This window comes from Mesoplodon densirostris, chromosome 1 (genome assembly GCF_025265405.1).
Source record: "Mesoplodon densirostris isolate mMesDen1 chromosome 1, mMesDen1 primary haplotype, whole genome shotgun sequence".
Taxonomy (NCBI): domain Eukaryota; kingdom Metazoa; phylum Chordata; class Mammalia; order Artiodactyla; family Ziphiidae; genus Mesoplodon; species Mesoplodon densirostris.
The window spans coordinates 196,164,735-196,187,640 of record NC_082661.1 but is presented as its reverse complement, the minus strand read 5'-3'; the positions used below and the strand labels follow the sequence as shown (position 1 = coordinate 196,187,640).

Below are 22,906 nucleotides of genomic sequence, written 5' to 3'. Positions count from 1 at the left end.
GTGGCAGGGTATCTTTTCTATTTTAAAGATGCAGTATTTAATGAAAAGTGTGCTCATATCTCATATCTCGTATCGTGAGATTGCAGGTGCTACCTTGATTCTTTGGTATTGGTATTTCTGAAGACTTGAGGGGACTCGCAGATGTTCACCTCTGGCAGACAAGGAAGGATAGGAGTCACTGATATTCTCTAAGTAAGTGCTTTTCATTTTCCCCTCCTGCTCTTACCCTCAAAATCCATTCAATGACAACAAAACAATCCCAACTAAATGTCATAAGACTATCTTCCAAACCCTATAGGGTTGTTATATGATATTTCAAAGCTTTAAGAAGGAATTCTGACAACTGTTTGTACTTAATGTTGTATCACCCGAAAAGCAGTGGTAAAAATCATGCAGTTAGTAATTTTGTGTCATCTGGTTTTGGAAAGTTGGAAAAGTTGCATGTTTTTCCATAATGGCAGAGAGGGAAAAAAAAAATTAGAGTATAGTCAGTTAAATGGCTAACTGTGTTTATCATGTAGATGCTAACAATTGTCTAGGCATAAATGTAGAGTGAATTACAATATTAGGCCTTATAATCCTTGATTCTATATGTGGTTACAGTTTGAGTTGTGTTAAAACAAGTTGGTACACTAAACAAATGAAATATATGCATAATGTGACTGGAGAATAACTATTAATAACTATAGTACAGCTGACCGATTTTTCCATTAATATTTTTTGTTAAAATATTTTTCCTAAATTATATATTTGTGAATAAAATTGAAGATTAGTATTATTTACTTTTTTTTTTTTTTTTTTTGTGATACGCGGGCCTCTCACTATTGTGGCCTCTCCCGTTGCAGAGCACAGGCTCCGGATGCGCAGGCTCAGCGGCCATGGCTCACGGGCCCAGCCGCTCCCCGGCATGTGGGATCTTCCCGGACCAGGGCACAAACCCGTGTCCCCTGCATCGGCAGGCGGACTCTCAACCACTGCTCCACCAGGGAAGCCCCATTTACTTTTTAAAATAAGAAAAAAACATACTATTTGGATCATAAAATTACCAGAATAAATGGTTTAGCCCTAGTCTGTCTCTGAGACTGCCTTTCACAGTCTTATTCTAGTTGGAAGTTAGACACTGGGTGATAGTCAGCAGTAGATGATATCTATTGAGAAGGTTAATTAGCCTTTAAGAAATTTATAAAATCTCATGTATCTATATAACTACATACGCATAAGCACTCTATTTATCATATTTCATATTTGTTGGCAACTTTCAGGTAAAACGTTCTCTAAAAGTAGTATATCTTGATTAAAAATTTTTTTTTCATTTAACTCATAATTGATTCATATTTTCTGCCAGAAGTGCCTTATCTATAATTATTTGAAAATTAAATACATATGCTATTGAGAAGGTATATTAAATATTAGTAAAGCTTAATTTTTCTTATTTTTAAAGAACAAAATAAATATGAGATATTCCAAAGATGATCTGGGTTAATCATCTTTGTAGATTTTGCTTTAGAGTTAGGGGAACTGTAGAAGCAGAAGACAGATGAGGGATGAAGGTAAGAAATCTCTGAAGGTCACTAATGGCTCTGCTATATAGACAGATCTGCTTTTGGTTAGGGACATTATTACCAATAAACTATAAAACAGACCTCATAATTTCAATAACTGAAAAAGTCAAAGCGGTAAAAGAAATTACTTACATTTTTAAGAAATGCAGATGGTGTTACAGTATCTAAGGCATTGTCTGAAGCACATAGGTAAGTGATTCCGTCAATAAAGAGAGTATGGTAGACAAAGCTTTGAAAAGAATACATTCAGTTACATGATAATATTAAAGAAATTAAGTACTGATAAGGGGATTTAATTTCGTTTTCAAGCTCTCATTAATAGTATAAAAACTATGTAGAGGGCTTCCCTGGTGGCACAGTGGATGAGAGTCCGCCTGCCGATGCAGGGGACACGGATTCGTGCCCCGGTCCGGGAAGATCCCACATGCCGTGGAGCACCTAGGCCCGTGAGCCACAGCCGCTGAGCCGGCGCGTCCGGAGCCTGTGCTCTGCTATAGGAGAGGCCACAGCAGTGAGAGGCCCGCGTACCGCAAAAAAAAAAAAACCCAAAAAACAAAATTATGTAGATAACTTTTTATAATCAGATTAGAAATCTTTCATACCTTTGAAAAATTAAACTATGTTAAATAAAAACTCTCTAAAATGTGAATATGTATTTTAAAATTGCATCAATAAAAATAAATTACAATAGAGAAAATTCTAATAATCTAATCATATATATTTCACATGCCTTTGATGGAAGTTACTCTCATTCCAAGACTGAATCTAGATTCTGATCAAAGAGAAAATGCTATGTTCACTGATTTTTACTATCCTTATATTTTTAGGTAGACATTTAATTTTGGCACTTCTTGGCTTTCTATTATGATAGATTAGAATTTGAAATTTGTGAATTCCCAAGACCAAATATTCTAGAGAACAGGATGAGTCCGGGAGGGGGAATTAAACTCCCCTATAGTTATCTGAAGTGTAGCTTTTCCTGACCACTCCAACTTCTAGAACTTTTGTGCCTTCTCAGACTCACTTATTAGGAGGCTAGAAGACTCTTGGAAAGTGCCTCCATCTTTACTACCCAACAATCCAGAAAATTTAGGAATATGGCAACCAAAATAGTTGCTTGGTGCCTAGGCTTTAATCTAGTCATTTTTGAGCACCCTATATCCAAATGGTCAACAGGCAACAGACCTGTTCAAATGCTAAACTGGATAGATATGAGAATGAGGAATCTCAAAAATAGGTAGAAAAGATAATCCCAGGGGCAGAAAATTTAAGATATGTCATGAATATATCATATCATGAATACAATATGCTACAATTTTTTTTTTTTTTTTTTTTTTTTGCGGTACGCGGGCCTCTCACCGCTGTGGCCTCTTCTGCTGAGGAGCACAGGCTCCAGAGGCGCAGGCCCAGCGGCCATGGCCCACGGGCCCAGCCGCTCCGCGGCACACGGGATCCTCCCGGACCGGGGCACGAACCCCCGCCCCCTGCATTGGCAGGCGGACTCTCAACCACTGCGCCACCAGGGAAGCCCTCTACAAATATTTTTAATGATGATATTAATTGACATGCATAATATCCACTAGGAAAATATTTTTATTTTTAAATAGGGAGGAGTCTTCACAGGAAAAGAGTTGCTAATTCTGTCATCTCTCCAAAAGTTATATATGTGATCTAAATTGATACTGGATGTGATTTTAAATTTATGCTTAGTGTGTTATTGGTAACACTCAGAAAACATCCTTAAATATTAAAAATCTTGAATACCTGACGACTAGGATATATTGTTAACTGACAAGTGCAAGATGGAGAAAAGTGTGTATGATGTACTGCAATTTATGTATCAGTCTCATTTCCTAACATAAGGGAAGTACAAATATACGTATGTGTCTCTTATAGAAAAAAAAAGAAAAGGTAAGAACTTATTTGAAATTGTTACCTACATAGAGGGAGAGAGAGTAGTGTGAAGAAAGCAATGAAAATTAGGCTTTGTGAAGGAAACTCATTTTGTAGATTTGACTTTGGAGCCATATAAATGTTTTACATAATTGTAAAATGTTATTAAATCAAACTTTAAAGAGTGCAATCCTTAAAAATCAAAAACAAAATAATAAAAAAAAAGAACTTAACTTTATATCAAGTCACCCAAGCAAGGGATGGTGGCGGAGGTGGTCAGATTCTGAATATGTTTGGAAGGTAAAGACAACAGGATTTGCTGATGGGCTGGGTTTGGAAGTAAAAGAGACCAAAGTCAAGGATCCTGAAGGTTTTAGGCCTGAGGAACTGGAAAGGTAGTATGTGGAAGACTGCAGGAGGAGGCGTGGCTTTGGACAGAAGTCTGAGATGCCCATCAGACATCCAACAGATATGTGGAATGAGCAGTTGGATATACAAGTCTGAAGTTCAGGGAAGAGGTCTTCAAAAGATTCAAATTAGAATGTTCAATATAGGTAAGCCAAGAGTAGAGGAGGAAAGAATCTGTTTGTGAAATCATTCCAGCTAACAAATGAAAACAAAACTAGAATATCACCATTAGGCAACCCCCAATAAATTAATGGCTCTAGGGTGTAGGCAATGAATATCAATGGCTACTATCATGCCAAAAGGAGATATAAGCAGGTATTATATACCGTCTGATGAAAAAACACCTGCAGTCTTGCCAAAGGGATTAGGCCACTGGATCCAGCCACTTGGACCATGGTGAACTGCATTTTGAATATGCTATCAGCAAAACCAGACTGAGGGAAACTCTATAGGTTCTTCAACAATAAATTGTAAGGAAAGAAAAGTGGTGGAGGGGGAATATATGGATTAAAGAGACTTAAAAGACACCAAATTAAAAAATGGGCAGGATTGGGCTCTTGTGCCTGAGGATGCTCATTTAGGTGCTGAGGCAATGAAGAAACAGGATAAGTGACTGCTACAGAATTTGGAATGGTGGTTGATTTGGTGGGGAGGGAGGAAACTGTGAATGGGGCAGGATATGTGGTAGGGAGTTTTGGGGATACATGGCAGCGTTCTATTTTTTGGCTTAGATGGTAGTTGCAGTTGGTTGGGGGAGGTCCTTTGAGAAACTTCATAAAACTATACATTTGCTTGATGTGGCTTTTGTATTTTGTTTTATTTTACAATATAAAGGTTAAAACAAACCTCCTCTTAAAACAACAATGATGAGTCTAAAAATAATAGATCTCTTATTCCCCACCTGTTTTACTAGCAAATGTTTACTTGGGACATTACATGGTTTAAGCCATACCATGTGATGTCCCAAGTAGAGTGATGTTATTAAAGATATTTTCAAGTGGAAGTTTCCTTTTTTATTAATGAAATATTTTGTGGATAACTAAAAAGGTATGGAGAATAAGATAACAAGAACACTTGTAGACCTACCATTCAGTCAAAATGTTACAGATACAATTAATGTCCCCTGTATACCCTTCCTCAATTTCTCCTCCTTTCTCTTTTGCAGAGGTAACCACTATCTTGAATTTAATGTTCATCATTCTCATTCATGATTTTTTAATTTTACATATAGAAGTTCTCCTTTCTGAGGGTTCAGTCAAGAGTCTGTATAAGAAACATTTTCCCCCATGTCATTATCACTGTAATTATCAGCTGGTAATGATTAAAAAATAGACTTTTATTAGAATATTCCTTACCTTCCCATTTGAATTATGGTCTTTGGTTCAGCTCTAAGAAGCACTAGTTTAAGCACTGTTGCCGCTGCTTCCTAAAAATAAATTGTCAGTATTTACTTTGTAGAAGACTGTAGTGTCTTTCATTACTCATCTGCTTAATTTACCAATGTTTTGTTTAGTTTATTAAGGAACAACTGTTTACTAGGAGAACTAATGGGTGGTTATTCATAATGCATGGTAAGAGGCAAGTTATCATGAAATGTTCATATGAATATGAAGGAAAATATTAAAATTACATAAATATACATATACTTTGTGTATATACATATAAGTGTGCAAATAAAAGTTGCACTAATTAGTCCTTTTCACAGCACATTATTAATATGACTGGGAAGATATTTGACTATCTAATCAAATATCTTTTCAGTGACTTCGAAGAAGCTATACATAAAATGTTAATGGATTAAAAGTATTCAGCTTTTAGTCTCTGAATAACCTATGCAGTCTTCTATCTTTTTTTTAGATTAAGATAAAAATTTTACTCATTATTATTCACTTACATCTTTCTATTAAACAAATAATTGCTAAGATCCCTTCTACTTTTCTTTTTTTTGTTGTTTGGCTGCGTTGGGTCTTCGTTGCTGCGCGTGGGCTTTCTCTAGTTGAGGCGAGTGGGAGGTTACTCTTCGTTGTGGTGCATGGGCTTCTTGTTGCGGTGGCTTCTCTTGTTGCAGAGCATGGGCTCTAGGCGTGCAGGCTTCAGTAGTTGCAGCATGCAGGCTTAGTAGTTGCAGCACGCGGGCCCTGCAGCGCACAGGCTTCAGTAGTTGCAGCGCGCGGGCTCCAGGCACACGGGCTCAGTAGTTGTGGCTTGCAGGCTCTAGAGCACAGCCTCAGCAGTTGTGGCGCATGGGCTTAGTTGCTCCGTGGCATGTGGGATCTTCCCGGACCAGGGATTGAACCCGTGTCCCCTGCATTGGCAGGAGAAGTCTTAACCACTGCACCACCAGGCAAGTCCCTACTTCTTTCTTTCTTTTTTTTTTTTTTTTTGCGGTAAGCGGGCCTCTCACTGTTGTGGCCTCTCCTGTTGCGGAGAACAGGCTCCGGACGCACAGGCTCAGCGGCCATGGCTCACAGGCCCAGCCGCTCTGCGGCATGTGGGATCTTCCCGGACCTGGGCACGAACCCGTGTCCCCTGCATCGGCAGGTGGACTCTCAACCACTGTGCCACCAGGGAAGCCCCCCTACTTGTTTCTTATAAGGCTCATTCTTTGGGAGAAAATTTGCAAGGTATTATGATTATCCAGAATACCTTAAATACAGTTAATTATATGGAATCCCATTAATTGACTTTAGAAGTGTGAAAGGAAACTGAAAGTTACCTAAGAAGACTTAAATAGCCACACTCCTGATTAACTTTTCATTTTCAAAAAATGACACTTGAAATAAAAATTTTTGGGGAGAGAAAAGCTTGTTATTAACGGTAGAGAGTAAAACTTGAAATTCTTGGTATTACCAGAAAAATCCAGGCAATATTCTCTAGGAAAGGATTTCCTAAGAAACATTAAGGGAATTAAGAGAATACATAATCTTTCAGTTACTCTATTCTCATCACTGGAACATATTCCCCTAGCCTTCCCAAAGTGTCTCTTTTAGAGTATATAAACTATGAAATCATAGAAAAATGTGAAACAAAGCAAATAGCAACATGAGGCAGTAAAATAATCGACATACTGGACTGTAGTGCCATTTCTGGAGTTGAAGTGCTGCACAACCTAAGAAAATGACTTGTCTGGGTCTGTTTCCTTGTGTGAAGAATGAAAGGATTGGGTAAGATCATCTCTACAGTCCTGTCCAGTTCCATCTGATTTCATGATTAAGCTTTGATAGGTACTAATATTTTCTAATGAGTATAAAATATTTGTGACATTAATATTTAGCACTGAAGGAAGATAGAACTGTGCCTTAAAGCTCCTTCTCCCTGGTCAGCCTTCCACACAGCAGTCATTCCAGACCTTTAATCCTGTCACCCAACTGCATACTGCTCCACTATCTTCCACTTTCTTACCTCCCTGCATGCTTCATAAAGAGAGGCCAATGGGCTTATAAACTCCTTCAACTTTCTGACTCTCTCCCTTCATAATTAATGAAGTAGTTATTGAGAACATACTATGTCCAGGCATTGTCCACTGTAAGGACAGAGATGAAAACAGTCCCTGTCCTGAAGGAGTCCGATGGCAGAGACAGATAAGTAAAAGAAGATTCCAGTTCAACCTGGCAAGTAGTTTGGTAAAGGGATGTAAATTAGCCTGGGCATAGAGAAGGCTTCAAGGAGGAATTGAGAAACATCTCAGAGCACAGAAGAGGTGACACTGCTAAAAAATGGAGACAAGTGGGTTCCGGGGAGAGGGAATAGGAAATTGGAAGGGAGACCTTGGTGAGACTGGAGAGCAGCATGAAGTTCAGGATGGCTGGCGCACAGGGACAGCTGGGAAAGAGAAGGAGGTAATCATGGAAAAGCCCTACCAGGGAGGGCTGTGGATGTCAGGCTAAGGACTATGAACTTTACAGTGCAAGTAATCAGGGCTTCCCTGGTGGTGCAGTGGTTGAGAGTCTGCCTGCCAATGCAGGGGACACAGGTTCGAGCCCTGGTCTGGGAAGATCCCACATGCCGCGGAGTGGCTGGGCCCGTGAGCCATGGCTGCTGAGCCTACGCTTCCGGAGCCTGTGCTCCACAACGGTAGAGGCCACAACAGTGAGAGGCCCGCGTATCGCAAAATTTAAGCAGGGGAGTGACAGGATGATCATATTTGCTTTTAGGAACAAGCCTCTGAGCAGCAGTGTGGAGGCTGGTTTTGAGAGGGACAAGGCTGAGGTCTGGGAGATGAGTTAGGAGGCATCTTCAATAACGCTGGTGAGAAGTAATAAGGGCCTTGATGAAGATGTGGTTCAGAAACAAGGAGATGGATTCAAGATATACTCAGGAGATGGAACTGATAAAACTTGGTGGCAAAGAACACATTTGAGGGTGCAGAAGAAGGAAAAATGAAAGATGACTCCCAGTTTCCAGCTTGAATGGCTTAGTAGAGCTATGTGGCAAGATTAGAAATACACGAGGAGGAATCCACTAGGAAAGAATTAATTTAGTGCTGGACATGATATGCTTGAACTTCTTCTATTAGGCAATCTACTCATGGAAAGAGATTACCTTGCAAGCAGATTTGGCAGTGATCAAAATAAAGGTGTTCATTTCTGTGAACGAATGTGTCAAGTTAAAAGAGGACTAAAGTTAGAACCCTGAAGAACATGGCATTCAAGGGACTGGCACAGAGGAGAGCCTCAGAAGGAGACTAAATTCCATGTCTATATCCACACCCCCTCCTTCCCCCAAGAGAAAGACAGCATTCCTCTAAACCAAGGCTCACATCTCTACTGCCACATTGGATCCATCCCTTTGTGCTCCTTCAGGTCTTGCTCTAACCAATAATCACTGCCCCTTATATCTTCAACCTCTTCTCCTCTCCATTAGCCTATATTCAGGTGAACGTTTTCCCTGTATTAAAAAATGGGGCCCTTTCCTGGACCATACTTCTTCTAGCTTTCACCCTCTCTCAGTCCCTTTCTAAATTCTTGAAAGAACAGTCTAACTTCACTCTCTCTACTTCCTGGTCTCCCATTCACTTGGCCTAAAGCAACCTGGCTTCTTCTGCCTCTACCTCTACCACTATCAGTAGGATCACTTACCATTTCCTAATTGTCAGTCCAATGAACACCTCTTGGATCTTGGTCAACTTCTTTGGGTCATGAGACATTTTTGTAATTTTCTTCTCTCAGCTTTCAGAATACCACTGCTCTCATTTGGTGACCAGCCTCTCTATTCTATTCTTAACAGTGTTCTGCCTTTTGGTACTCCTTTCTTCTCACTTGGGCAATCTTACCCACTTCTACCATCTTTAACTGTTAGCCCTGACCCTCTGACTGCTACCTATTGGAACTTATAATGACTTAAATCTTTTGGAAATAAGATGGATGAATAAACACACAAATAGATTGGCTATTTCCAACCGGCAACAAAATTCAACCTGTCCCAAATTGTACTTTCCGCCCTTGCATTTCCTCTGACTTCTTCCCCCAGAATCCTGCCCCTCCATCTGTAGTTTCTATCTTGTTTAATGCCACCTAAGAAAAAAATTCGACAAATCTTCACATTGTACACCTTAAACTTACAAAATGTTATATGCCAATTATATCTCAATAAAGCTGGGGACAAAAGATTAAAAAAAAAAAAAAAAAGAAAACTGAGAATCATCCTAGGCATGGCCCTGTCCCCTATCCTACATATCCAGCCAATCATTAACTCCTGAGGGTTAGTTTGCAAAGTCTCTTTAGGATCTGCCCACTCCTCTCCTTCTTCACTGTCATTGCCTTAGCTCAGGACTTTAGATCTCCTAGATAAACTGTAACACCACCATCCAAACTGGTTCTCTTCCCTCCAATCCCCCTTCTGTATTGTAACCAGACCAAAATTTCCAGTAAATGGATCAGATCTTGCGATTCCTCCATTTATAAATCTTTAACCGCTTCATGGTTTCCCTCGGATAAGAGAACAAGCTGAATATAGGACCTTCCATCAACTATTCTCTGTCCACTTTTCTGACCTCCGCTTTAGCTCCTATATACTGCGATCCTGTGCTCTAGCCACACTGAGGTTCTTGCGGTTCCCCTAAACACGCCATTCTGTTCCCTCTGCATGGAGTCCCCATTCCCCTTTCCTGTGGCAGGCTAGTGCTCACTCTTGTAATACTTTTAAGCCAAGCACCTCCTCTGTGGTTGGTAAGCAGTCACCCATCTTGAGTGCTACAGGAACAATCTCCATCTCTCGCCATTGAAATACTTTTTACATTGGAGGAGAACGAATGCAGCCCTTGGGTATAAAAGGGCAATGTGCTCATCAAGGGACAACTCCAGGCGCCGTCTTTTCTTCCTTGTTGCATCTCCTACACCTTTACCCCGGGATTTTGCAACTAAAACACGTTCGATAAATGTGTGTTGAACTCCAGGCCATTTCTCCGCGGGGGAGAGAAAATCTTCAAGGGTCTCCGGAATTAAACGTGACTGCAAATCACAAGTATGTCGCGTGCAGCACCAACCCTAACCCCTGGGCGGCGCACTTGCGGCTCGGCCGGCCGGGAGCGCGAGTGGCTCACGCCAGGGATTCACCATCTCGCAGGCTAGGCCGTACGCGGGAGCGGGGCCTCCTCACGCCTCAACAGCCCGCTCCGGGCAGCCCCTCGGCGCTCCGTCCTGAGGGGCGGGTCCAGTGGGCGCCACCCTCGAAAAGTGGAACCTGCGAAGGCCGAGGTGACGACCCAGGAGTACCTGATAAGAGCCGCCGGTTAGGGCCAGCTCCGCTAGGACCGCTCGGCCATTTGCAATGCAGCTGTAGGCGATCATCATAGTGGGCGACTCCGCCGGGCCTAACCTCCCGCAACAGTCTCGGAGTGCTGACTGGGGCGTGGCTCCGGGAGGGGCGGTGTCTGCGCAGGCGCGAGGAGCGATTGATTGGCAGGCAGGGAGGCGGGGCCCTTCCTTGCCTGGGCTGAAACTGTGATGAGACCGGGCAAAGTCTCTGGAAAAACTGGCTTTGGTTAAGTGAAGCCTTTCTTCGTCGTCATCCTTAAAATCATTTAGGAGCCAGTTACTTCACAGTGTTTACCTACGTAGGATTCATTCTCAATCTAGAACATGTAAAATAATAGACCTTGATTTAAAATGAGATTCATTCATGAATTCAGCAAGTACTTGCTGAACTCCCACTGTGCGCTCCCTAAGTGCTTGGACTCACAGGTATGCAAAAAGATAGGTTCCAGACCATGACTTTTAGGAGTTCATGTTCTAGTAGTGGTCACAGAGACGCATGTAGACAAGTGCCAATCTCAAGTGACAGGTGTGCACTATGATTGAAAGATAAACTAATCGCACAAGCTGGAGTGGAGGCTGCTAATTCTCCCTGGGAGAGGGAGCAAAGCTTTCAAAGTCACTGTCTGACGGAGAGGGTGGGTTGGAATTCTCTTAATTGAGGAGGAAAGGTAGGACAGTCTAAGCAGAGGGAACAGCTCTGTGAAGGCTTGGAAGAAGGCAGGCGGGTTCAGGGAATGGATGTGAGTGTGTGATAGAGGAAGGGTGTGTCGTGGAGTGGGTAGGAGATGAGAAGGGTAGGAGTGGTAGAATGACTTGTTATCCTAGACCTCGAGTTTCTTGACAAGAATTTTTAAAAGTGCTTCAGATAAGCTTAGATATTTTCTTTTCTTTTTTTTTTAACATCTTTATTGGAGTATAATTGCTTTACAATGGTGTGTTAGTTTCTGCTGTACCACAAAGTGAATCAGCTATACATATACATATATCCCCATATCTCCTCCCTCTTGCCTCTCCCTCCCACCCTCCCTATCCCACCCCTCTAGGTGGTCACAAAGTACCAAGCTGATCTCCCTGGGCATAAGCTTAGATATTTTCATTAGCAAGACATTGTGGTAGAGTTGGAAGAAGTCAGACACACTTGGATCCAAAAATTGCCATTTACTCTGTGCCTTTATCTTAACTTAACTCTCTGAGACTCGGTTTGCTAATTTATAAAATAGGGATAGTTCTCAAGTTTAAATTAAGTAATTATGCAAAATACTTAGCATACCATAGATATGTAGTTGCAATCTTTAGTATGATAAATACATTAATGACAATTACTTTCTTGCTTCCAATGGTGTAACTTTAAAGGAAAAACAGTCGATGTCCTTCTGGGGTGCCTGACAGGAGGTGAAGACAGATAGTTGACTGAGTTTATTTTAACCCAGTACAATCAAATTGTATTTGACAAGCAAGCAGCAAAACTGGTCTGGACTGTAGCACCTGAGAAAAATGCCTTGTTGAATCATTTTATATAAAGGAAATCTTGAACCAATGTGTCTTATCAACTTAGAGATAATATCTTGTGTTACAGGTGGGTTGACTGAATTACAAGCACTGGTCACATTACTTATATGTGGGAAAATGAAATATGTTAATTCTGAGGTAATGCCCTGGTATATTCTTGCTTGCTGTAAAAATAAGCTTAATAAACTTGGCCACATTGTGTTGCTCCTTCTGTTTAGTAAATAGTGGAGCTGAAAGCCACTGGGCAATGAAGTCATGAGCTGTAGTAACAACAGCAAGCATCAGATAATTGGAGAGGTGTATATGGGACTGTCCCCCTCTTGGGCTCACCTTGTCATATTAAAACAATCCTGTGAAGCTAGTGTGGTGGGTCAACTTTGCACAGCCCACAAATTCCGGCCTACAGCAACGTAAAACATAATTTATAACACAACTCGACCTTTCTCGTGAGCCTAATGTTACCTGATACCTGAGCTTAATCTACTCAGTGCGAGGTGTCCTCAGTAAACTCAGAATTTCCCCCTTCCCTTCTTTCTACATGGGGGGGCCATCTACGTGTGTGAGGAACTTGGTGGAGGGGAGATCTCCTGAGTCATGATCTTCGTCTCTCTAAGGTGGCATCTGCTGCTAATGTTTGTTTTCTGTCTGTGGTCATCAGTTCACATGCTCTCCTTGGAACCTGCAGGCTCCCTCATGCACTCTGGCTCTCTCTCAACCACTTTTGTGGCCCTCTTAGGGGCAAAGGAAACTTTCTGCTGCTCCCTCATGGCATTCTGAGGCTTTGGGAGGTTCAAGAGGCTGTCTCAGGACTCTGGCCAACACAGCATGCTGCTACCCCTCCTGTCATGCTGTCAGTCTGTTGTCACGGGGGAGCAGCTCTAAGATTTTACCTCACCTGAGAAGCAAGCCCTTGGATCCCCAGTTGGCTGAGAGTCTTCTCATCCCACACTCCATCACCCCTCATCTCCCAGCCGGGGCTCTGTGGCTGCATGGCTTCCTATGGACCCTCTGCCCTCCTCCAGCCTGGGGAGACTCCAGCAGGCCCAGGTGGGGAGCTGCCCACCCTTCAGGCATTCTTCACAATTTGTAGCATTACCGTTGGCTTCTGCTGTCGCAAACCTTTTCTTTCCATGGACTCTCTCTTTAGGGAGTTTCCAAAATCTATTTTCAAAGGTTTAGAGCTGAGAATCTTTCCCTTCTCTCCCTGCCCTACATCCTCTCTTCCTCCTCCACCTCCTCCTCCATTTTCTTTGTTTTCTTTTCTTTTTTTTTTTTTTTTTGTGGTACGCGGGCCTCTCACTGTTGTGGCCTCTCCCGTTGTGGAGCACAGGCTCCGGACGTGCAGGCTCAGTGGCCATGACTCACGGGCCCAGTCGCTCCGCAGCACGTGGGATCTTCCCAGACCGGGGCACGAACCCGTGTCCCCTGCATCGGCAGGCGGACTCTCAACCACTGCGTCACCAGGGAAGCCCTGTTTTCTATTTTTATGCAAAAGGAATAATTGAGAATAAAACCCACAGCAGGTAATATAAAACAGCCCAGGTATTTCTGTCTTTCCCTTGATAGTTTGGCAAAATCTTGAAGGTGGAGCAGAAAGAGAAGATGGACCCCTGGGAAGGAGAAGGGAGACATTTCACTTTTGTCCATTTCTTTTAAAACAAGCTTTTAGACCTCATGACTACTTTCATGGGCCAGGAAATCTACTGTCATTGCTTTTTAGAGACTAGTATCTCAGAAGGAAAAGTCACTAATTTTGAATCATCCAATTTCTTAGGTCACTGGAGAGTTTCCGAATATTCCACAAGCTGGGGACTTTTAAGCACTCACTAATTCACGTTGCTTCTTGTAGAGTATTAAGTTCTCCTGTAAAGGACTATTCTTTTATTTATTGTTGTTTTTCAAAAATGGAAACATTTTTATAGTTTTTTTTCTTGTAGTGTTCACTTGTAGTGAACAGTGATCACTGTTGAAATTCAGACAATACAGCAGTAAAAGTCTCCTTACCATCCCATGAAAATAACCACTGCAGTAATCTAATTTATATTTGTCTTTTCTTTTTTATGCCTTTTATATTTTTTTAATATTTATTTATTTATTTATTTTTGCTGTGTTGGGTCTTCATTTCTGTGCAAGGGCTTTCTCTAGTTGAGGCAAGCAGGGGCCACTCTTCATCACGGTGTGCGGGCCTCTCACTATCGCGGCCTCTCTTGTTGCGGAGCACAGGCTCCAGACGCACAAGCTCAGTAGTTGTGGCTCACGGGCCTAGTTGCTCCGCGTATGCCTTTTATATTTAACATTAATGAATAACATATTTTCTGAACTCTGTTTATTTATTTTTTTGACCGTGAGTTGCTGTATGCAGGATCTTAGTTCCCGGCCAGGGATCAAACCTGTGCCCCCTGCAGTGGAAGCAAGGAGTCTTTAACCACTGGACTGCCAGGGAAGTCCCTGTTTTGTTTCAGTTTATTTATTTATTTAATTTATTTATTTTTGGCTGCATTGGGTCTTTGTTGCTGCTCGTGGGCTTTCTCTAGTTGCGGTGAGTAGGGGCTACTCTTCACTGCAGTGCGTGGGCTTCTCATTGCGGTGGCTTCTCTTGTTGCAGAGCACGGGCTCTAGGCGCAAGGGCTTCAGTAGTTGTGGCTCGTGGGCGCAGTAGTTGTGGCTCGCAGGCTCTAGAGCGCAGGCTCCGTAGTTGTGGCGCATGGGCTTAGTTGCTCTGCGGCATGTGGGATCTTCTCAGACCAGGGCTTGAACCTGTGTCCCCTGCATTGGCAGGTGGATTCTTAACCACTGCGCCACCAGGGAAGCCCTGTTTTGTTTTTCAAATTAATAATACATTGTTCTTTGACTATTATATATATCTCAAATATTTTCTTCTGAAGCTTACCATTTTCTTTTTCTTTTTGGTGTCTATTCTTTTTTTTTTTTTTTTTCCTTTTTGCGGTATGTGGGCCTCTCACTGTTGTGGCCTCTCCCGTTGCGGAGCACAGGCTCCGGACGCGCAGGCCCAGCGGCCATGGCTCACGGGCCCAGCCGCTCCGCGGCATATGGGATCCTCCCAGACCGGGGCACGAACCCGTATCCCCTGCATCGGCAAGCAGACTCTCAACCACTGCGCCACCAGGGAGGCCCTTGGTGTCTATTCTTTTCCAGACATTTTTGTTTCTTACATCGTCAAACATGTCAGTATTTTTTTATTATGATCTTGGACCTTAGTGGCACGTGGTGCAAGGCTTCCTTTTCTATCTCCATATAAAAATATTGCCTTATTTTTTTTTCTGTTTCTTTTGCTTGTTTTACTGTTTAAATCTTTAATCCACCTGGAATTCGTTTTTTTGTCTCTTGAAAGGTAGGAATTTGTTTTCCCAAATGTACAGCCAGCTGTTTTGTACCACTTACTGACTACTTTCCCCACTAGTTTTTTGTTTGTTTGTTTTGTCTTTTTAAAATTTATTTGGAGGCACCAGTTCTTAGCTGCAGCACGTGGGATCTTTAGTTGTGGCATGCGTGCAGGATCTAGTTCGCTGACAAGGGATCTAACCTGGGTCCCCTGCTTTGGGAACTTGGAGTCTTTACCACTGGACCACCAGGGTCCATTAGGTTGAAGTGCCACTTTCACCACAGACTAAACTCCCACATGTACATTGTTAATTAGATTTTAGAGTTGATGTATAGGTCTATTTCTGTGCTGATAGCACAGTGATTCAATAATGGATTCAATAAAGCAAATTTATTTTTTAAATTTAACAAATTGGAGAGAATTAATATATTTGCAATATTGAGTCTTTTCAGCCAGGAACATCGGTTGACTTTCTATTTGTTCTATATTATATCTTCCTATAAAAGCTCTGTACGTTTCTTCATAAAGGCTTGACAAATTTTTAAATGTTTATTCTGGGGCACTTTGGGTGCTCTTGTTGGTGGAACTTGTTTTCCATTATATTTTCAAATTAGCTGTTTCTGGTGTGTGGAAAATCTGTTGGCTGCATTTAATTTATTTGCATGTAGCTCCTGCTCCATTATATTGTAAACTCCTTAAGGCCAGGGCCCTCCATAATGCTTTGCTCAATATGAACATGATGTAGGATACTATTGTTGACCGTCATATTAGGCTTTTCCATTATACTCAATGACCAAGTGGAGGGAAACCTCAGGTAGCAGTGTTATTTGTGAAAACTGGATCATGATCGAGACAGTGGGGAGAGATTGAAGGGACCTTGGAGTCAAGCAGGCCTGGACTTGAATGCTGACTTTGCCACGTTCTGGTTGTGTAATCTTGGCATCTCTGAACCTCAGTTTCTTCCTTAGGCTCATCTCTGAACCTAATTCACAAAATGAGCTAACATATAAAGCATTTCGTGACTGGCCGCCAGCAGGTGTTCCATGATGGATGGTTGTTATGATCATTATGAGTCCATATTGTCATGTAACCAAATCTATCCAATAAGAGTTACATTTAAGAAGGCAGGGTCTGGTATATTGAATTGATTCTTATTTATTTATTTATTTAAAAAAATTTTTTGGAGGGGATTTTTTTGTTGTTGTTGTTCAAACAGAAAGTCACAAAAATTATAATCATCCTCATCAGTTCACTCAGTCCCATGTAATTAATTTTTTTTGTCTTGATCTTTTGTTAGCACTTTTATGAGTTCATCAGTTTTCCATTAGAGTTCTGAACATGCTTATTCATTCAGTTCAGCAGTATAGTCAGTTACCAGAAACCTGTACTTGTCGAGTCTTTTCCATCAATTCCTTGAAGATGAAACCCTTTTATAGGAACATATTTGCAGAAGCTTCAGAGTACACCCAGAACTGTCTGTAAATGACAAAAGACTTAAAAATGACCACGGTTAAAGATTTGATGAGGGCCTCCCTGGTGGCGCAGTGGTTAGGAGTCCGCCTGCCGATGCAGGGGATGCGGGTTCGTGCCCCGGTCTGGGAGGATCCCATATGCCGCGGAGCGGCTGGGCCCGTGAGCCATGGCCGCTGGGCCTGCGCATCCGGAGCCTGTGCTCCGCAACGGGAGAGGCCACAGCAGTGAGAGGCCCGCATACCACAAAAAAAAAAAAAGATTTGATGAAAGTTCATAATAATGCAATTGACAAGGAAATTTAGTTATTTCTGAGGTATATATTTTATAATAACAACTAGAATTATGACCTATAACAGTATACCAGAACATATAAGATTTTTATAAATTTCATGTAATGTCTGAAACATTTATATTAACATATTTCCATACAAATAACCCAAAGAAAGTTTAGTATTTGTTGTTTTGTTTGTTTGTTTGTTTGTTTTTCTATACTGCAGGTTCTTATTAGTCATCAATTTTATACACATCAGTGTATACATGTCAATCCCAATCGCCCAATTCATCACACCACCATCCCCACCCCACCGCAGTTTTCCCCCCTTGGTGTCCATACGTTTGTTCTCTACGTCTGTGTCTCAACTTCTGCTCTGCAAACTGGCTCATCTGTACCATTTTTCTAGGTTCCACATACATGCGTTAATATACGGTGTTTGTTTTTCTCTTTCTGACTTACTTTACTCTGTATGACAGTCTCTAGATCCATCCATGTCTCAACAAAGGACTCAATTTCGTTCCTTTTTATGGCTGAGTAATATTCCATTGTATATATGTACCACATCTTCTTTATCCATTCGTCTGTTGATGGGCATTTAGGTTGCTTCCATTACCTGGCTATTGTAAATAGTGCTGCAAGGAACATTGGGGTGCATGTGTCTTTTTGAATTATGGTTTTCTCTGGGTATATGCCCAGTATTGCTGGATCATATGGTAAATCTATTTTTAGTTTTTTAAGGAACCTCCATACTGTTCTCCATAGTGGCTGTATCAGTTTACATTCCCACCAACAGTGCAAGAGTGTTCCCTTTTCTCCACACCCTCTCCAGCATTTGTTGTTTGTAGATTTTCTGATGATGCCCATTCTAACTGGTGTGAGATGATACCTCATTGTAGTTTTGATTTCAATTTCTCTAATAATTAGTGATGTTGAGCAGCTATTCATGTGCCTTTTGGCCATCTGTATGTCTTCTTTGGAGAAATGTCTATTTAGGTCTTCTGCCCATTTTTGGATTGGGTTTTTTGTTTCTTTAATATTGAGCTGCATGAGCTGTTTATATATTTTGGAGATTAATCCTTTGTCCATTGATTCGTTTGCAAATATTTTCTCCCATTCTGAGAGTTGTCTTTTTGTCTTGTTTATGGTTTCTTTTGCTGTGCAAAAGCTTTGAAGTTTCATTAGGTCTCATTTTGTTATGTCTGTTTTTATTTCCATTACTCTAGGAGATGGATCAAAAAAGATCTTTCTGTGATTTATGTCAAAGAGGGTTCTTCCTATGTTTTCCTCTAAGAGTTTTATAGTGTCCAGTCTTAAATTTAGGTTTCGAATCCATTTTGAGTTTATTTTTGTGTATGGTGTTAGGGAGTGTTCTAATTTCAGTCTTTTACATGTAGCTGTCCAGTTTCCCCAGCACCACTTACTGAAGAGACTGTCTTTTCTCCATTGTATATCTTTTTTTTAATACAATTATCCATTTTATTTATAGACATTTACTTATTAAGGAAAGATACTAAAGAGCACTAGACCAACTGTGAAATCACTTAGAGAGTTCTATGAGAGCAGAAACCATATGGACTATTTCCATTTCATCCTACCACCACTATACACCCCCCCAACTCAGGACCTGTGACTTAAAGATTTTTTTTTTTTTGCACACAGAGGTTATTCTAAACATAGTGATTGCAGACCGCAACAACAAGGCTGTAACTCTAGACTCTTACTCCACGAATATGTTGTGGCTTTTTTTTTTTTCATGGTACACGGGCCTCTCACTGTTGTGGCCTCTCCCATTGTGGAGCACAGGCTCCAGATGCACAGGCTCAGCGGCCATGGCTCACGGGCCTAGCCGCTCCGTGGCATGTGGGATCTTCCCGGACTGGGGCATGAACCCGTGTCCCCTGCATCGGCAGGCGGACTCTCAACAATTGCGCCACCAGGGAAGCCTCATCGTGGCTTTTTGTTCTTAAGATATATTTCCACGATGAAATGGCCTAAATTGCTTATATATTATAATTAAACCCAACAATCACTTTGCATTGAGAAAGCCAAGTAATTTTATATTAAACAGTAAATAGGCTTAAAATGACCTTTGGGATTGGAAGGGCTCAAACTGATAAAATTGAAAGTTACAGCCTTAGTTTCCCAAAATCTCTTAGGGTTATTCAAAAGCAATGCTTAAATATACATAGTAAGGGAAATAAACAATTATAGAGAAAGAAGAGAAAAAATGAGGGTGGTTAAAAATTATCCTACATTAAAAGAATTTTTTTTTTTTTTTTTTTTTTTTTGCGGTACGCGGGCCTCTCACTACTGCGGCCTCTCCCCCTGCGGAGCACAGGCTCCAGATGCACAGGCTCAGCGGCCATGGCTCACGGGCCCAGCTGCTCCGCGGCTTGTGGGATCCTCCTGGACCGGGGCACGAATCTGTGTCCCCTGCAGCGGCAGACGGACTCTCAACCACTGCGCCACCAGGGAGGCCCTAAAAGAATTTTAATATCCTGCATTTCATGCATCTGTAATGAAACCACAATTTTGTAGGTGTTTCATTCTTTTAAGATGAAAAGGTTTTAAATATATATTTGGACAAGGAATGATATCTATATCCATATATCTATATTTATATATAGATATATATGCTGGTTTTTAAATGGGAAGATAAGCTATATTGACATAGTGAAGAATGTGCCAGTTTTGGCAAAACAGAAGGACTGAATAGAAAAAGCATTTAAATTTAAATCAGTAAACTACACTTCTGGTTCTAACACAAACTGTGTAATCCTAAACAGATCAACCTAGCTCTTTGTACGTCCTTTTCTTCTCTTATGTTTCCCACTTAGAGAAGTTCCTTTAGCATTTGTTGTAGACCTGGTTTGGTGGTGCTGAATTCTCTTAGCTTTTGCTTGTCTGTAAAGCTTTTGATTTCTCCATCGAATCTGAATGAGATCCTTGCCGGGTAGAGTAATCTTGGTTGTAGGTTCTTCCCTTTCATCACTTTAAGTATATCATGCCACTCCCTTCTGGCTTGTAGATTTTCTGCTGAGAAATCAGCTGTTAACCTTATGGGAGTTCCCTTGTATGTTATTCGTCGTTTTTCCCTTGCTGCTTTCAATAATTTTTCTTTGTCTTTAATTTTTGCCAATTTGATTACTATGTGTCTCAGCGTGTTTCTCCTTGGGTTTATCCTGTATGGGACTCGCTGTGCTTCCTGGACTTGGGTGGCTATTTTCTTTCTCATGTTAGGGAAGTTTTCGACTATAATCCTATAATCTCTTTAAATATTTTCTCTGGTCCTTTCTCTCTCTCTTCTCCTTCTGGGACCCCTATAATGCGAATGTTGTTGCATTTAATGTTGTCCCAGAGGTCTCTTAGGCTGTCTTCATTTCTTTTCATTTTTTTTTCTTTAGTCTGCTCCGCAGCCGTGAATTCCACCATTCTGTCTTCCAGGTCACATATCCATTCTTCTGCCTCAGTTATGCTGCTATTGATTCCTTCTAGTGTAGTTTTCATTTCAGTTATTGTATTGTTCATCTCTGTTTGTTCTTTAATTCTTCTAGGTCTTTGTTAAACATTTCTTGCATCTTCTTGATCTTTGCCTCCATTCTTTTTCCGACGTCCTGGATCATCTTCACTATCATTATTCTGAATTCCTTTTCTGGAAGGTTGCCTATCTCCACTTCATTTAGTTGTTTTTCTGGGGTTTTATCTTGTTCCTTCATCTGGTACATAGCCCTCTGCCTTTTCATCTTATCTATCTTTCTGTGAATGTGGTTTTTATTCTACAGGCTGCAGAACTGTAGTTCTTCTTGCTTCTGCTGTCTGCCCTCTGGTGGATGAGGCTGTTTAAGAGTCTTGATGGGAGGGACTGGTGGTGGGTAGAGCTGGGTGTTGCTCTGGTGGGCAGAGCTCAGTAAAACTTTAATCCACTTGACTGTTGATGGGTGGGGCTGGGTTCCCTCCCTGTTGGTTATTTGGCCTGAGGCAACCCAACACTGGAGCCTACCTGGGCTCTTTGGTGGGGCTAATGATGGACTCTGGGAGGGCTCATGCCAAGGAGTACTTCCCAGAACTTCTGCTGCCAGTGTCCTTGTCCCTACAGTGAAACAGAGCCACCCCCCACCTCTGCAGGAGACCCTCCAACACTAGCAGGTTGGTCTGGTTCAGTCTCCCCTGGGGTCACTGCTCCTTCCCCTGGGTTCCGATGCACACACTACTTTGTGTGTGCCCTCCAAGAGTGGAGTCTCTTCTTCCCCAGTCCTGTCGAAGTCCTGCAATCAATTCCCACTAGGCTTCAAAGTCTGATCCTCTAGGAATTCCTCTTCCCATTGCCGGACCCCCAGGTTCGGAAGCCTGATGTGGGTCTTAGAACCTTCACTCCAGTGGGTGGTCTTCTGTGGTATAAGTGTTCTTCAGTCTGTGAGTCACCCACCCACCAGTTATGGGATTTGATTTTACTGTGATTGTGCCCCTCCTACCGTCTCATTGTGGCTTCTCCTTTGTCTTTGGATGTGGGGTATCTTTTTTGGTGAGTTCCAGTGTCTTCCTGTCGATGATTGTCCAGCAGTTAGTTGTGATTCTGGTGCTCTCGCAAGAGGGAGTGAGAGCACGTCCTTCTACTCTGCCATCTTGGTTCCTCCTCTCCCGAATTGATTCTTTATAGATTCAGTGAACATACTGGAATCATCATTCAAGGCACATGTTACAGAAATTTTCTAAAATTCTTCCTTTTGAGAAATGTGCTGTATGTTGGTCTCCTCTCTCTAACTTGTAAGTTTCCTGAGAGTAGAGGCCGAGTATTATTAATTTTTAAATCTTCAGTGCCTCGCACAATTGTGGACACAACATAGGTGGGCTGCATTTCATAGGATGAAGTATAATAATTTATTTTATAGTTCCCTTTTTATCATCCCCCCCAACTTTTTGTTGTTGCTGATACAAAAGAAGTTGAACTCTCATCTTTGCTAGGAAATGTATCCAAGTTTAAGAGAGGATATGCAGATGGCAAAGATATCTGTAGGCCACCCAAATATAACTTTTATGGGCCAGTTGGTTTTAAATCTAACTGCTGGTCAGGGCCAGCAGAGGGCGCACAGAGCACAGCTTTGAAGGAGAAAGCTGACTCTAGCTGTGCTGGGGAAGAATTAAAAAAAGGCCGCTCAGGGCATTTGCAGAAGAAGGAAATGAGAGCTAGGAAGAAGGCCGTTCCTTGTTTTCATTCTCATCTGCTTTTGTAACTCATTCAGGGCCAGACAGGTCTGTTCTCCTCTTTTCTTTGGCCCTTGCTCAGCAGCTTATCACAACCCTTCCGTTTCTTCTAGTTAATTACACAGGCAGACCCACAAGTGCCGTCAGGTTCTCCAGGCTGGTTTCTCTTTTAGTCAGGTCGGTTACTTAGCTCAGATTCGGGGGATGGACATTGGTGAGGGTCCCAGAAAAACACTGACGAACCCAGAAGCCTCACTTCACCATCCCCACTGAATAAAGCCATTTGGGGGTACTTACAGGGTAGAAATGAGGGCTGGAGTTGGGTTCTTCTGTGCATGAGGAACTGAAGAGGCAAATGAGAGCAGACAGGAAAGGTTATGGGGAGTGGGGACAAAATGCTTTACTGTCTCGCATAAGAAGGTCTGTGGCAGGTACAGAGCCACCTGTGACATGCTCCAACCACATACAAACTAACATAGGCCAGCGT

At 41.9% G+C, this 22,906-nt stretch overlaps 1 protein-coding gene across 2 annotated transcripts in view; it reads right to left on the bottom strand.

Annotated features, from left to right (window-relative positions):
- LOC132486294 (uncharacterized) overlaps nucleotides 1–10,678 on the bottom strand; it is a 31,554-nt gene extending 20,876 nt beyond the window's left edge. The window contains exons 1-3 of one of the 2 annotated variants that reach the window (XM_060093282.1): nucleotides 10,577–10,678; nucleotides 5,219–5,289; nucleotides 1,695–1,791 (exon numbers count right to left, since the gene is read on the bottom strand). In XM_060093282.1, the coding sequence (XP_059949265.1) occupies nucleotides 1,695–1,791; nucleotides 5,219–5,289; nucleotides 10,577–10,654 (246 nt within the window). In that variant the 5' untranslated portion in view covers nucleotides 10,655–10,678. Of the gene's footprint in view, nucleotides 1–1,694; nucleotides 1,792–5,218; nucleotides 5,290–8,941; nucleotides 8,986–10,576 lie in introns of those variants that run through there. The other variant, XM_060093286.1, reaches the window with a different exon arrangement.
- Nucleotides 10,679–22,906: the final 12,228 nt, after the last annotated feature.